Source organism: Anarrhichthys ocellatus, unplaced genomic scaffold, assembly GCF_004355925.1.
Source record: "Anarrhichthys ocellatus isolate YVR2014 unplaced genomic scaffold, GSC_Weel_1.0 scaffold6, whole genome shotgun sequence".
Lineage (NCBI taxonomy): Eukaryota > Metazoa > Chordata > Actinopteri > Perciformes > Anarhichadidae > Anarrhichthys > Anarrhichthys ocellatus.
The window spans coordinates 4,593,696-4,608,064 of NW_022280036.1; the positions used below are offsets into that span (position 1 = coordinate 4,593,696).

General features: G+C 41.2%; 1 protein-coding gene across 4 annotated transcripts in view; it reads right to left on the reverse strand.

Annotated features, from left to right (window-relative positions):
• The window catches only part of spata17 (spermatogenesis associated 17), a 60,432-nt gene that overhangs the window by 39,024 nt on the left and 7,039 nt on the right, over positions 1-14,369 (reverse strand). The window contains exons 6-9 of one of the 4 annotated variants that reach the window (XM_031846305.1): positions 8,849-8,972; positions 5,053-5,295; positions 1,957-2,082; positions 1,150-1,259 (exon numbers count right to left, since the gene is read on the reverse strand). In XM_031846305.1, the coding sequence (XP_031702165.1) occupies positions 1,150-1,259; positions 1,957-2,082; positions 5,053-5,295; positions 8,849-8,972 (603 nt within the window). Of the gene's footprint in view, positions 1-6; positions 1,260-1,933; positions 2,083-5,052; positions 5,296-8,848; positions 8,973-14,369 lie in introns of those variants that run through there. The other 3 variants (XM_031846308.1, XM_031846306.1, XM_031846307.1) reach the window with 3 other exon arrangements.

Below are 14,369 nucleotides of genomic sequence, written 5' to 3' on the forward strand. Positions count from 1 at the left end.
GTGTGTGTGTGTGTGTGTGTGTGTGTGTGTGTGTGTGTGTGTGTGTGCTGGGAAGTGAGCTAATAAAGGACGGTGATCCATGAAAGGCCTTGAGCAAAGACACAGTCAATTACCTAATGCCTGGACCAGACCGCAGGGCCCACGCACATACATTCTCTCTCTTATATACTTCTACTCACACACACACACCTCATTTACGTATACATGGAGAGGGGGCAGTGGAGGGCATAACTGGGAATTGTGTGTATGTGTGTGGGTGGGTGTGCATATGTGTATGATGGAGAGTGGCGATTTATTAAATTGCTGTCATTTTTGACAAATATGTGCAACTCAAGTTGAAAGGGTTAGGCTGTACAGCGTATCTGTTTTTCCTCTTTTCTTTTCGAGGAGTATAATACCTTTCAGACCCAAACCCAGGCAACCCCAAACCAGTGACTGCCATCAGTCACTGGTTTAGGGTTGCTGGTTAAGGAAATGTCGTCTGACCTGGCTCAATGTCCCAGCTCTACCCTGACATTGATTGAGTTTGATGTGAAAGGGTGAACATGGTTTTCTATAATAGCTGTATGATCACCATAAAATTATGATCAAATTACTTCAAATCGACAGCAGACATTAGATGCTCTTTGCGTTTCAATCATGCATTTTAGCCCTCTCAATCTCAAGAGAATTTTGACTCCTGATGTTTGGGTTGTCGTATTAACGTGACACGATATTTAAAGAAAAATAAAAGAATCCCAACGCAATCATGTTGAATACTGCAATGACTTCTTTGAATGAAGTGAAACACAAAAGCGCTGTTAGGCAGAAAGACACATTCATACATAGTCTTGAATAATTGTAAAAGTCTTTGGGGAACAACGTTGACTATGTTCGGCAGCAGTCTGAAATAAATGGATCATATGCAGGTTTACCACATCTTAATTATTGTGTGTCACACACTTGGTTTTAAGTGTTTTCCACCTTGATGGATTCTGTGTGTGTGCGCGCGTGTGTGTGTGTGTGTGTGTGTGTGTGTGGAGGCCAGGCAGAAAAGGAAGCATTCATCAGCTGTGCATCTCTGCACAGCACGAGGGTGAGGTGGTGTGTTGTCTCCAAAGATGACTTACTTTTGGCATATCATGTTTGTGTTTGTTGTTTTCAACCTACCTCCTCTTGGGGTTAAGTATGTAATCCACTACCTGAAGCTCTTTGAGTTGGCTGGCTGAGGAGAGGAGTTTCTGCTGTGGCTCAGATGGTGGAGCATACTTCCTGTTCCTCTGGTTGGCGAAGAAGAAGAGAAACAACGACAAAAATAAGTTATGTCATGAAGGTTGCAGTTCAGGTTAGTCCTAGGTTAGTAAAGTATCAAACAGTGAGCATCAATTCATCAATCAATTCATTGAGCATGAATCCATAATGCTGAAAATGAAGCTAACACAAAAACACAACAAAATCCACTTAAAAAACAAAAGGGGAAAAAGCTTAGATACGCAAGTTCCTTTAAAAAAATGCTATATAGTTATTTGATTGCACTGAGACAGAAGACTTGGAAAAAGGTTGGAGTGGCAAGAAAACTGAGTGGTCTTTCATACTGTCATCAGAGAAATGATTGTGCGAGACAGATGTGCAAGAAGGGAGAGACCGTTTTAAACCCGTTCTGAAGCAGTCGTAAAATAATCTATCCATTAGTTCTCACAATAAGGATGTGTCCATTTGCTACTCATTACATACATTTGTTTGTGACTGTGTGAATGCATGACAACATACATGTGTCCACTCGTGCATGTTTTCACAAGCGTGTATGCTTTGGTCTAAATGAAAGAAAAAAAAACGACATAATTAACTACAACCTCTTACGAGGTGTGTGAATATATATGAGAATGCTTTTGTAGTCAAATTCTGTTTTTGAGTGTGTTTTTGTGTATATACTGCGTTAGTGTAGCGCTCTCACAATGTGCCACTGGGGATTCTTACAGACTCGCGTTGTCGAAGCTGATTCTGGGCCTCCTCCAGGTGTGTGTAAGAGGTCTGCAGATGCAACGTCAGGTCAGGACAATGCACGCGCTGCTCCCATACTTCCCCTGGCTGTCTGAACAGAACCTGGCATAATCACAACCACCAACACACAGACGCACACAAGAATGAGATAATGATCACTGTCTCTTTCTGTCTCAGACCTCAGCCTTTCCCTCTCTCTGATCCCCCTCTCACAGGTAGTGATAGCTTACAGCTAAAACCAGAGGCCAATCCTCTTCATCTCTCCTCCTGTGACACAGCGACCAAGAGAGAATCAGAGAAGGAGGGAGAAAAAGGCGTCAAAGTGAAGAAAATGCAATCATGCAAGAGAAAGAGGAAACCAGGAGACCAAGCACGCAAAGAGTACAAGTGAGCGGAGCGGGGAGAGGAGCTACAAAGAGTGAGCAAGATGGCGAAAAGAGGGGAAAACATGCACTCAGCTGCACATCTACTGTATAGTCCGATTAGCTTTGGAGACACTCTTAGTTCAATCACGCTTTATCTTCCCCTACTTCAAGTTATAATATTATTTATTTTTCCACATGCATTCCTTTCATTTACAATGGCCCAAGCAACACCATCACAGCATCGAATCCTTAGAAAAAAACACCGTAATAATATAAAAGTAAAGGCAAATTCATTGTGACTGACATCTAACTTTGTGATCAATGTGTGAAACCAATTCCATTGGCCAAATAAAAAGCTGTAAGAGCATAAAATGAAAAGGGGAAAAATTAAATTATTTGTGAAGTAAAAAAAAAATGTTTTCAAATCAACATATGATAGCAATGTAGAAATACGTCACTCGCTACAACACTATATATTTTTGTGTGTTTTTAACCATTTTTGGCAAGGTTGAAGTACATAACAGAGGCACAAGATACATCAGACTGTGATTCCACAGACAACGCCTTAAACAGTTTAAAGCATGCACTGTTGGTTTTGGTCCTTTCTGGGGATTTCTCCATAATAAATGAAAAAGATAAAAGAATGCAATTATTATCTTTAATTTCATCTTAAACTGCTTGGAATGCAGGTGCATTAAATATAGCAGATCCTGTTTTCTCTCTCCTAACTTCCATGCAAATCTTTGGGACCAAATCTTACAAGAAGTCAGTTAAACTTTAAACAGCTGTCCGTCAATTTTATTCCTTGTGCATCTTCTTGACATTGTGGCTCCTACCCTGGAGCGATGGGTTTCTGATGTCTACTGAAAATTGCAAAGACAAAGAAATGTTGTTTTTAGTAACACGCTTTTGGATCGTTCCCTTTCCAACCTCACGTCCCCCCTTACATCGCCTTGGGACTTCATGATGCTCTTGTACTAAAGACGTTGAACACACTTGCTGTGTTACAGAAATGCAATTTTCCAATTCCAACTCTTAATGGTGTTTATATATTCCAGTTAAGATGATAGAGTGGAAAAAGACTGTTTCCACTATTCATTAGTGATTTAAGTGTGAAATGCTGGCAATTTTCAGTTACAGATACTAAACAAATGGGAAACCGTTTATGTGTCTGGTTAAGAAGAATAACAAAGTGCAACCTCTAAACATGATCTACTGCGTTACTTGCGGGAGTGTATATGCTCTTTCGTGATAGTGATGTTAAACTTTGTGCCGTGCAGATTAACTTAAATGTTGTTGCTTTGTTTGAGGTGACCTTCAGTTGTTGTTTGGTGTTAAAAAAAGGAGGGAGGCTGACGGGGGAGAGATAGAGGGAGGGACGGGGACCCCGTCCTTGCTCCTATCGCCACGGGATCGGTGGCCTGGCCTGACCACTTCCACAGCCAGCACCTCAACCTTATCCATCACCACTAGATAGTTATCACGCCAGGGAGGGAGGGGGTGTGCGGTGTAGGGGTGAGTGCAAAATAAAGAAAGGGGGACTTCCTGCACTAATCACACACACTCAAAACAGAGGAAAACAGGAAGGCAGAGACAGAGAAAGACAGACATCTCTAAATATAGATGTATAATGTATTCTTCTCAATGTCAGCACCAAGACACCTCCCTGACATCATTAATGAACTCACCCAAACTACAGCCAGCTGGAGACATGTCTGTGTGTGTGTGTGTGTGTGTGTGTGTGTGTGTGTGTGTGTGTAGTGCAGCTAATAAAACGAGACCGATCCACGCCTCATTTCTGCTCACTTATGTTTTACATTACTAGAAACTAATAATAGGGAAAGCGCTTTGCCATAAAGAGCTACAGAGCGTAAATAACACAAATGGTGAAATGGCTCCTCATCAAATAATCAACAAACACACACACGTGCATGCACACACAATCACATAAGTACATAGACACATGTACAAAACATAGTCACAAATGCACAGCTGGACTATGGTAAATTGAGGATTGATTCTCAAGAAGAAAACCACAACATACCCATGTTGTAGTGTCTTCTAAATATGTAAGAAGGCATGACGTTTAGCCACATTAACCTGATAACCTCATGGCATATCAAGACTGTGTTCTTGAGAGTTTCCTTTTCAAGTTGTTGATGCAGCATTCATATGGTAACAAGAAGATACAAAATGGCATTAAAGTACATTCACAAATAAATCCTTGTGTGCCTGCCACAGCACAGAGCTTACTGGTTGGACACAAATGAGAGCTGCCCATGGGACACACTTTGGATACACACCCACACACTGTGGTACACACACTTTTGATAGTAACATGTAGCCACACAGTCGGAAATATAGTTCTCACTGAATTACAGACACTAAACGGCTCTGTGCAGTAGCCCCCAAGAGAGCTGTCTGCCATGTTTTAATGATGTCATTCTTCTTTAAAAGGAGTTTTAAAGGATCTGTGCTTTCATCAAGAGCCATCTTAATTGAGACAAGAAGGGGATGTTGGCGGTCTTTAATAATTAGTCTGACACATGGTACAATTATTACTCTCTTTCACCTCTTGTGCATGCTCCATTGCTTTTTTCCCCTCATTCTTTCCCCGTATAGTCTCTTATGTTCTCATATTGCTGAGCTCTGTTTCTCTGCCTCCACCTGTTCATGTATGTCAGGGTTCTAGCTTGTACCATCTCACCTGCTGTTTCTTGATGGCAATGGGGGGCAGAATAGGCCTGGAGGAACAGTAGGTTCCAGTGGTTTCGATCCATGGGGATCGAAGAGTCCCAGCGAAACTTGGGGCTGTTGGGCCAAGCATACCCAAGGGAGAAGCCCCGCCCCTGTGGGGCCGCCTGATAGCTGCCTGGTACTTGACCTGCCTCAGCAGTAGTTCCATCTCATGGGGGGCTGGCCTAAATGGAGAGTTGAAGACCCCGGGGCACTGAGGAAAGAGAGAGAGAGAGAGAGAGAGAGAAGAGACACAGACTGTCAATGTGAGCAATGCGATGTGATCAGGTGCATACATTTGGTCACTGACTAGTCGCTGAGCATATTACTCTTTCTAACTGCTCCTACTATATTTTTAAACCTTAGTGTAGTGTAACTGAAAATATCAATGACAAGATAAAGACATGCAAGGGGGGGATGACATGCAACAGGGGGTCCCCACCCTGATTAAAACCAAGGACATTGCAGTTGTATTATTATTAGTTGCATAATACTTTCAGGCACCAGGATGTTCTCCTGGGTGATTTACTCCCCAAACACTGTAATGTATTCAAATCCATTTGGAGTTTGTGAAAATCTAGATGTAATTTTGTATATCAGGGGGACCATCAAATAATAGAACGGCCTCCTCCTGGGACAGCTTAGAATGAAACCAACAACTGTTAGTCATTTAAACTATTACGGGCAATATTCTGAGTTAATCTGAAACATCAGTGTTGTTAACAACTTTTTCATGTAGTTTTTCATCAAAGTTCCGCCTTTAAATGCCCTTCATATTATCCATATTAACCTAAACTTTAGGAAATTCATCATTCTGTGTCCCTGCTAACAACAGTTGCTGATACGCACTGCCACAAACGCATACAACATGGAGGCTCTTGGCCAACCAAATGCTTTTGCCAGGTTAAATATTTCACCAGAGCAGTTCAGTGCTGCTCTTGACACAGATACATAGATAACAACAAATTACTACAGAGACAGCCTCGCTGCAGCTGTGTCAAATGTGGCATTATACAAGACTTGAATCTAGTTGTTCACAAGAACAACACACGCACAAATACACACATGTACACATTTACAAAACTTTGCCTCCCCTGTTCTGAAGTGGGTAGAGATTTGCCACAGACGGCCTCAGTAATAATTATTCAAATCACAGTGATCCTTTTGCCTGAGTGTTAATTACCAGACCAAAGCTTTGAGTTGGAGGACTCTGTATCTACTCTATATGCTAATAACACCGCTTGCTATTTAGGCCACTCTAAAAGACTGGGACAACGAAGAGAGAGGAGAGAGAAAGGGCATAAGTGGGAATTGGCTACTACTATATCGACCCAAACCTCACTCTTTTTAAAATAACATATTAACAGACTGGTTAATTAGTAAACGTTTCATTATCACACCATGAGTACTTTTGATTGTAAATGTCAAGTGTTTCAGAATGAAGAGAGATAAATTAATTAAACTCCACTGACCCGTATTTCTTACCAACTATTGGTTGAAGACACAACTGGATCACAGCAGATTTCTGCCTGATGGGTCCCTGTCTTGGTGCAGTGTTTTTGTGCCAGCGCAAAGCTAAAAGTCAAGCTAATGCATTATTTTTGTTTCATGACTCTAGTTAGCAGAGGCACACATGCATCGAAATACATGAATAAAATGTATATTGGCAACAGACGATAGTTATTATTATAAATATAAAATAACAAAAACAGTGAGGTACAGTCTACTACAACTTATTGTATCTTCTAAAATAACTTCTCAGTGTTTACTCAATCATACATTTTAATTTAAAATGGCATATTGTCCTAGAAAGACTAGGACGCTGTATATTTGTGCCTTGCCACTCCGTGCCTCCAGACAACCACTGAAGCTTGCACCAACTCCACGTGCTGGTACTGTATTCCTTCTACACATGTATTGCTGCACTTGTTCCTTTTCATTCAAATATTCTTTCAGAGTTACAAATAAAGGTCCTGACCTTTAAAAATGTCACAACGACAAAATGGCAAATAAGAAAACATTTGACTGAAATGAAGCATATCAGAGTGTGTTGACTGACTACAACGGACCCTCAAAGTTTTTCATACAATAGACCACTCAGCAACAGCTGAAGAAGCGAAAGTCAAAACCCTCGTTATCAGGATTTTCTGTGTATTTAATGAAATTTCTTTAGTGTTCAGTATCAGTGGAGGACATTCATTAGGGTTCAGTGTACACACGTAACTAAAACAGGAAGGGACAGAAGTCAGAAGACACACAAACACATACACAAACATAATTCTTGCCACTCTTAAAGATACACACACATACACGCACGCACACACACACAGACACACACACACACACACACCAAAAGTACCAACCTAGCTACGGGAAGAGCAATGATGTTGACCCCAGGAACACACCATCTCTGTCTCTGTCATGGGGACTTGGGGCCTTTTGGTAAGCTGTGTGTGTGAGTATGTGTGTGAGTGTGTGTGTGGGCTGGGGTCCGAGAAGTGAGGAAGGATGAACTGTGTAGGAGAGCCATCTATTCACTGCTGACAAGGTCAGCGCTACGAAGGGAAAGAGTCCCCCGCCATATGCAGAGAAAGAGAGAGAGAGAGAGAAATGGACAGAGGGCGGGGAAGAGCACGCAAACTTTACTTCTTGCTTTCTTTCCTTATTGGTTATTCATAAAATACATGTTTTTGTTATATATAAATTATGAAAACAATAAACACATGGGTATACAATCAGTCCAAAGCGTTTGGAGAGTCAAACATGATCTGCCAAAAAGAAAACTCCACTCCAGCGTACACCAACTTCATAACACAAATGGTTGGAAGTTGTGTCCATGTTAGAGCCGTAGGTGAACATGGGATACCTGCAGGAAGTAGGTAGTAAGCCAGATGATGACGATGCTGGTTGCACAGGCATGAAGGAGAGAAAGAGAGCGAGAGCGAGAGCGAGAGAGAGAGAGAGAGAGAGCGAGAGCGAGAGAGAGAGAGAGATAGGAGTAGTGGTGCTGAATCAACAGTGACCAGTGTGCTTTGTCTTCATTATGATCCCAGTGGGGAGTCACAGAGATGCGTGGATGCCACACACACATGCACACCTGTGCCAGGGGAAGCACTAAAATACTCCACTCAGCACATCAGAAGAGCCATGAAGACACATACTTACTCACACACATACACACCTCGACTGCACACATACCACCTGTGTTACAAAAAGGAAGGAAAGACAGAAGACTCTTCCTTTTCTTTCCCTACAGCCTCTTTCTGGAAGAGCCCCCTGTCTGTAACACTTATCCCATTGTCTTGTGAGTCTCTGCATCCTTAGCTGTGCATGTGCATTTTTGTGTATGGGTATGCGTGTGTACTTCTTAGTACAAAGTTTCGAGGCAGTCGGTTGTCTGTAACTTGTATTCTCTTCGACAGACACAATGACACCAGATAACGACACTTTTGCCTGTGGTAGAGGGGTAAATGGATTAATGTTAATGTTCATTTTTTGATGTTGCTTCACATCCATGCCTTGAACCTTAGCTAAGGTCACTGTGGGTTTCTAACTAGACTACTATAACAATTATATTAACTTGACTTATCATATGATTACTACTATTATTGAAACGATTAGTGAAGAATTACTAATTCACTGCTATTTGAGTCTCTCTTTCAATTCAATTGTAGCTGCAGTCAAGAAGGAATCACACTTTAAGATCGGCATTGTACACACATCGCACATCGTACTGTGAGATCGTGTTTGTGGTCCTGTCGACCAACCTGCTTCGTACTGAGGAGGTGGTGTAACCGGTGAGCTTGGTAGACCTTGGCTGTCTGCTCTTTCACCATCTCCAGACAGTCTCTCTCTCTCTTCTGGAGTTCCTCAAGTTCATCCAGCTCCATCCTACAGGGCACACACACCATTCCCAAATAATGTTGCAATTCAAATTCTAAACGTCCAGTTAACTAATTTAAATGATGTGGTGTTTGACGTGGGCGCACAGTCAAACATGAATACAATAAATATGCATTGCACAATACATAAAAAAGAAGTATAAATACATTTACTCATCATTTTACACTGACATCTTTTCAACTTTTCCTTTTACGTTACACTTTATCTGGAGATTCAGCTGACCTAACTTCTTTACACTATAAAAATTAAAAAAGACTTTAGATGCCATGCAAGTATATTTGTGCAAATGTTCGTGTGTATTTGGAACACAGTCTTGTGTCATAAAGCGGACAATTCCCCGTAGTGTCCTTCAGATGGATAAACAACTGCCTGATGATAAGAGAGAGAGAGAGAGAGAGAGAGAGACACACTGGGACAGACATGGAAAGACAGAGGAGCTATGAGAGAAAAAGAGGAGAATGAGACATGAGCTTGGAAGGAAAACAGCAAGAGGCTATAAGTGGGAGGATGATGGATATATTTCATCACCGCAGCCAGGACAGGTCTGTCTGTGACATCTGTTAAGCGAAGCTGGCTAAATGGGATGCATTAAAAGCCCATACACAGCAATTTCATTTCGCAATCACACAGCCTTATTGTTACAAGGGGGTAATAACTTAAAACGGGAATTGGAAACAATTACTAAAGCACACATGCCATGGCAATGTACAAAATACACACTCGGACACACCGCTAAGAGTAAAACGAATTCCACGAGAGCAATACCAATGAGAGTATCCTTCTCTCTTTTCTTATCTTTCCTTTTTTTTCCCTCTCCCCTTCTTCTCGACAGTTTCTTTCTCTGCCCAACTTCTATTTTCAATTACAAGCCTCCACAGAGGAATCAGAATATTCATAGTGTGTCTGTAATGTGAGGTTAACACATTCCGCGGCTACTGACATTTAAAAAGAAATCACAACACCGTTCCCATTGCCTTTGCATTCTCATTCCTTCCTCAGCACCGGATTAAATTACAAAATAAATGAAATATGCAGAGCACTGTGTGTGTGTGTGTGTGTGTGTGTGTGTGTGTGTGTGTGGCGGGAATAAGAGCAAGTCTAAATGTGTCTGTGCGTGTCCATGCAATATTAAGCACAGTAATTTAAGACCGTGTGTATAGATGTGTGGCTGTATGTCTATATGTGCTTTTGTGTGTATAGTAAATATAGAGGTTGCTTGGCCTCGATTTGTCCACCCGGCTAACAGGGATATTACATATTAATGTAAAATATAAAGTTATGGTTTAGTGTGGGACGGTCTGGCTCACAAACCAATTGGTGTATGTGTATGTTTATGGTATGTGTGTGTATTCCTGGTCCTTCGTTCATTAATACCGCCTTAAAAACAGACAGGCAATGTTTTCAGGGGTCAGGACCTGTTCTCGTATGTATGTGTGTGTCTGAGCTGAGTGTTTAAGTGTGACTGTATCTGTGTGTGTGTGTGTGTGTGTGTGTTTGTCTGTGTGTATGTGTGTGTCCGGCTGAATGGGTGACCTTTGCTTCCCTGCCCCCAGCCCCAGTGTTATTAATTGCTGTGTAGTGGACAAAAGCCAAACAGATTTGTAACGGCTGAAGGCACCTCGATCTGTGTCGACCCAACCAGCCGCCACAACATACAACCCTCATTAGCCTTGTTCGGCACGCAGCACGTGCACTGAGTATGTGTGGGTGAGAGAGAGAGACTGTATGTGTGTGTATTTGACTGAGTGAAAGAATGAGGGATAAAAGAAGAAACAGTGTGGTAAACCACTGGCTTGTACTTATGTTATATGTATTGCTGTTATATCTGGTTTATCAACCTACGCTGATGGTAGCAATCAACTTGGTCAATAGAACTCAACTTTTGTATATAAAAATGTTTTTATATTAGGTATAGAAAATCATACTTTTTGTATTTTGGTATCTACTCAGATTACATACTGTAAGTGCTTAACACTTCTCATTCAATATTTTACTTACCATCAATTATTTACTGGGAATACAGACATGTTCAGACTATATTGATTTAAATGTTGATAGTTATTATTGTATCTCCCTTGAGTGAGAAGGTACAAATATGTTAAGAAATGTGTAAATGTTGTACCCACTGATAATTGTTTTAAGATAAACTTGTAGACCCATCATGGAAAAGATATTTTAAGTTAATGAGAGATAGAAGTATTACCATAAATGTGATCTAATTAAACTATCATGTCAGTATATTACATTATACTAATACAATGTCATTGTGCTATTAAATAGTCATTTGATATAGAGATTAAAGTTTAAGTTATTTTGCACATTATGGCATTATTATATAATTGCATATACTCCATTATAATGATTATTGGATGGTTATAATGTGCCTAGCATGCCATACAATGTAGTACGAGCACTGACTCCAGATTACTTTTGATGGCTGCTGAACTATTGGACAAGGTAATCAAGCATTCTTAAACTACTTTCAAATAATTGAAACTCAAACTGACATTTTCACCCTGGACTGTTAACTTATTTAAATGGCTAATATAGTACAGCTAAATTTCTCACTTCTTCCTCAATAATTTACTGCCTGGTTCACAATGGGGCGTCAAGGGCTGAGTGGATATCAGAGAGTGAAGCATTTTGGGAAAGCAGGCCACACCTTTGGTCGTCCAGGCCAGCACCAGAGCAGCTAATTGGCCAGTTTCTAAATATTTAATGGAGGCTTGACCTGATTGGCTGTTTAATTGCTCCAATTAAATGATTCAATAGCTGGCAAGGAGGGGGTAGTCAGCCAGTCAATTTAGACAGTGACCAATGTATTGAGCCTTCAACACCCTCATAACACAGCGAATCATTGAAGTGATTGATTAACTAATTTACTAAAGTAGTAAAACTGATGGTAGCAAACAGTTAAGTCAGCATTGAAATTATCTCCAATCAATATTCAAATTATTCAACAACAATTTACAATTCCATAAAATGTACATACTTTTCTGCATTGTCTTACTCTCCAAAGTAATTTTCTAAAAGGGCAGGGAGAGCAGAGCACCCAGATTATACTTCAACACACACACAGACAGACACACACACACACACACAATATACAAATCCAATCAGACTGAAGGAGGGAACTTGTTTCCACCGAAACTGGATCAGACAGAAAGAGCAGCAAAAGAAAGACTGACGCACAGAAGAAGAGAGTGTTCGCAGGGCAGGCGTGCCGGCAGGCCCGCACTCTCTCCTCCACAGCGGTTCTCCTTTCATGAATGTCCTTGAGAGGGACACAAGAGAGAGAGGAACGAAGAAGGCTAAAGTAAAGAGAGAAGGAAAAAAAGTACAGAGAGGAAGAGAGACAGCCTCGCAAAAAAAAAAAAACTAGTGCTGCTCAGCCTAGCAACAGCAAGTCCATAAATTCTCCCTTGGTCTCTTTAGGATAAGTTAAAGGATTTAGCCATGTCATTGCAACATCACAGGGATAATTATTTATCTGATTATGGCAGTAATAATTACCCAGCTGTTTATTGCAGATAGAGGAATAATTCATGCAGTCAACAGGCCGTGTTGGTGGTGGCAGCAGCGATGACACCAGCACATTTAGTAAATATGCAAAGCGTGCCTGCTCCGCTTCCCTAATTGCCCCAATCGTCCCACTGCATGCCCTTATTAAAGCGCCGGAACTTTAAGTGTCTCCCTGACAAAGTGATAAATTGTTGGGGTATCAAGGCAAACTATGGCGGAGTGGGGACTACACCGGGGTCCTGACTTCATTAGGCTATGCAGAAGGAAAGGAAGGATGAATGAGGATGGACACTGAAGCACAGTGAACCGGTGGAAGAGAGGGAGAGAAAGATAAAGAGCAAAATAGACTGAGAGGCAGAGATTGAGGGACGGAGGTGGAGTGAGGACAGGGGATAGGAGAGGGTATTGTGAGTAGCATTTATTAGCTGGATGCTGTACCTAATGAAATGACACAGATGGTTTCGTGCGGTGGAGATCTGTCATGAGAGAGAAAGAGGGACTGAAACAGAGTCAGAGAGAAGAGAGAGAGAGGTTCGGTAGTCTATGTATTACTCCTATATCATTACCATGCGCAGCCGATCAGCCCGCACTAAATGGGGACCATTAGTCCAACTTTGAATAATTTATGCAGCAGTTTGGACAGACAGACCTACAAGAGGGAGGGAGCATGCCGGTGGATTAAAAAGCGGACTTTTGCGAGGTGAGTGATCAGGCAGCTTGCGATCCGAGGGCTCAGCGGCTAACACAGAAAGGATATTTTAAATGCCGGCACGGCGTTAATTGATCGTGACCCCGGCAGCACTAAATAAACATGTGATTAACTTGAGAGAAAGTGACCTTAACACCCCAAACCACTGTGGGGGAGGGGCTGTGTGTGTGTGTGTGTGTGTGTGTGTGTGTGTGTGTGGAGACTGGGGATGTCACACAGCTGATAATGACACAGTAAGACCAAACCAAAAGTGGCAAAATGACATCACATCTCGTGCTCCTTAAATTCTCTTTTTTACAGTTATTTAATTACTGTGATCTTGTTCTGCTCTTTGTATTATTTAAAAAAAATATATATACCACTTAAGAAGATGGTGAGATTTGAAAGATGGGAATGTTACTATTTTCTCTACGACTTCTGTAAATGCTCATTCTAAGTACTCTTTAGTCGATAGCCAATAGCAGTTTAAGCTATATATTTATATATTCATACAGTGGCTAGGACTGTTTCCTGTAAGGCATAGTATAAAATGTTACAGGTATAGTGTAAAAACAGTTGACAGAGTTGTGTGTGTTTGTGTGTGTCTGTCTTTGTGTGATATAATACTAAAGTGGCAACGCTCTTAATGGACTTTAACAGCCTAGTTCCCCCTACCTCTAAGAGGGGCAATGAGTGTGGAGGAAAGGTTGAACGCTGGTGGGGACGTGAGGGGGAAAGTCAGTGATCCAAGAAGCACTTTAACAAATTTACATTTAATTTTAGCAGAAGCCTAAAGATATTTTCCGGTAAAATATATTACCAGCATTAAAAATGTGACTATTAGCTAAACGTGATGTTTTTTTTTTTTTTTGTCAAAAATAAAAGATGGCGTATCTCTAGCAGTAAGCCCTGGAGCACAGGATGTTTTATTAATGCACGAGCTGCGGTTCAAATCAGAGGCTAATTTTTAATTTCTTCACATCGTTCACTTCTCTCTCTATTAGCCCTGAGCGCTTTAGAGGACTTCTCTCTCTCTTCTTCCCGATCTATCCTCTTTGTGTCTCTGTGTCTTTTATTCCTTCACTTTTCCTTCCCTCTTCCCCTGTCATGAGGTAACAACTATGAAAGTCTCTCTCTCTCTCTCTCTCTCTCTCTCTCTCTCTCTCTCTCTCTCT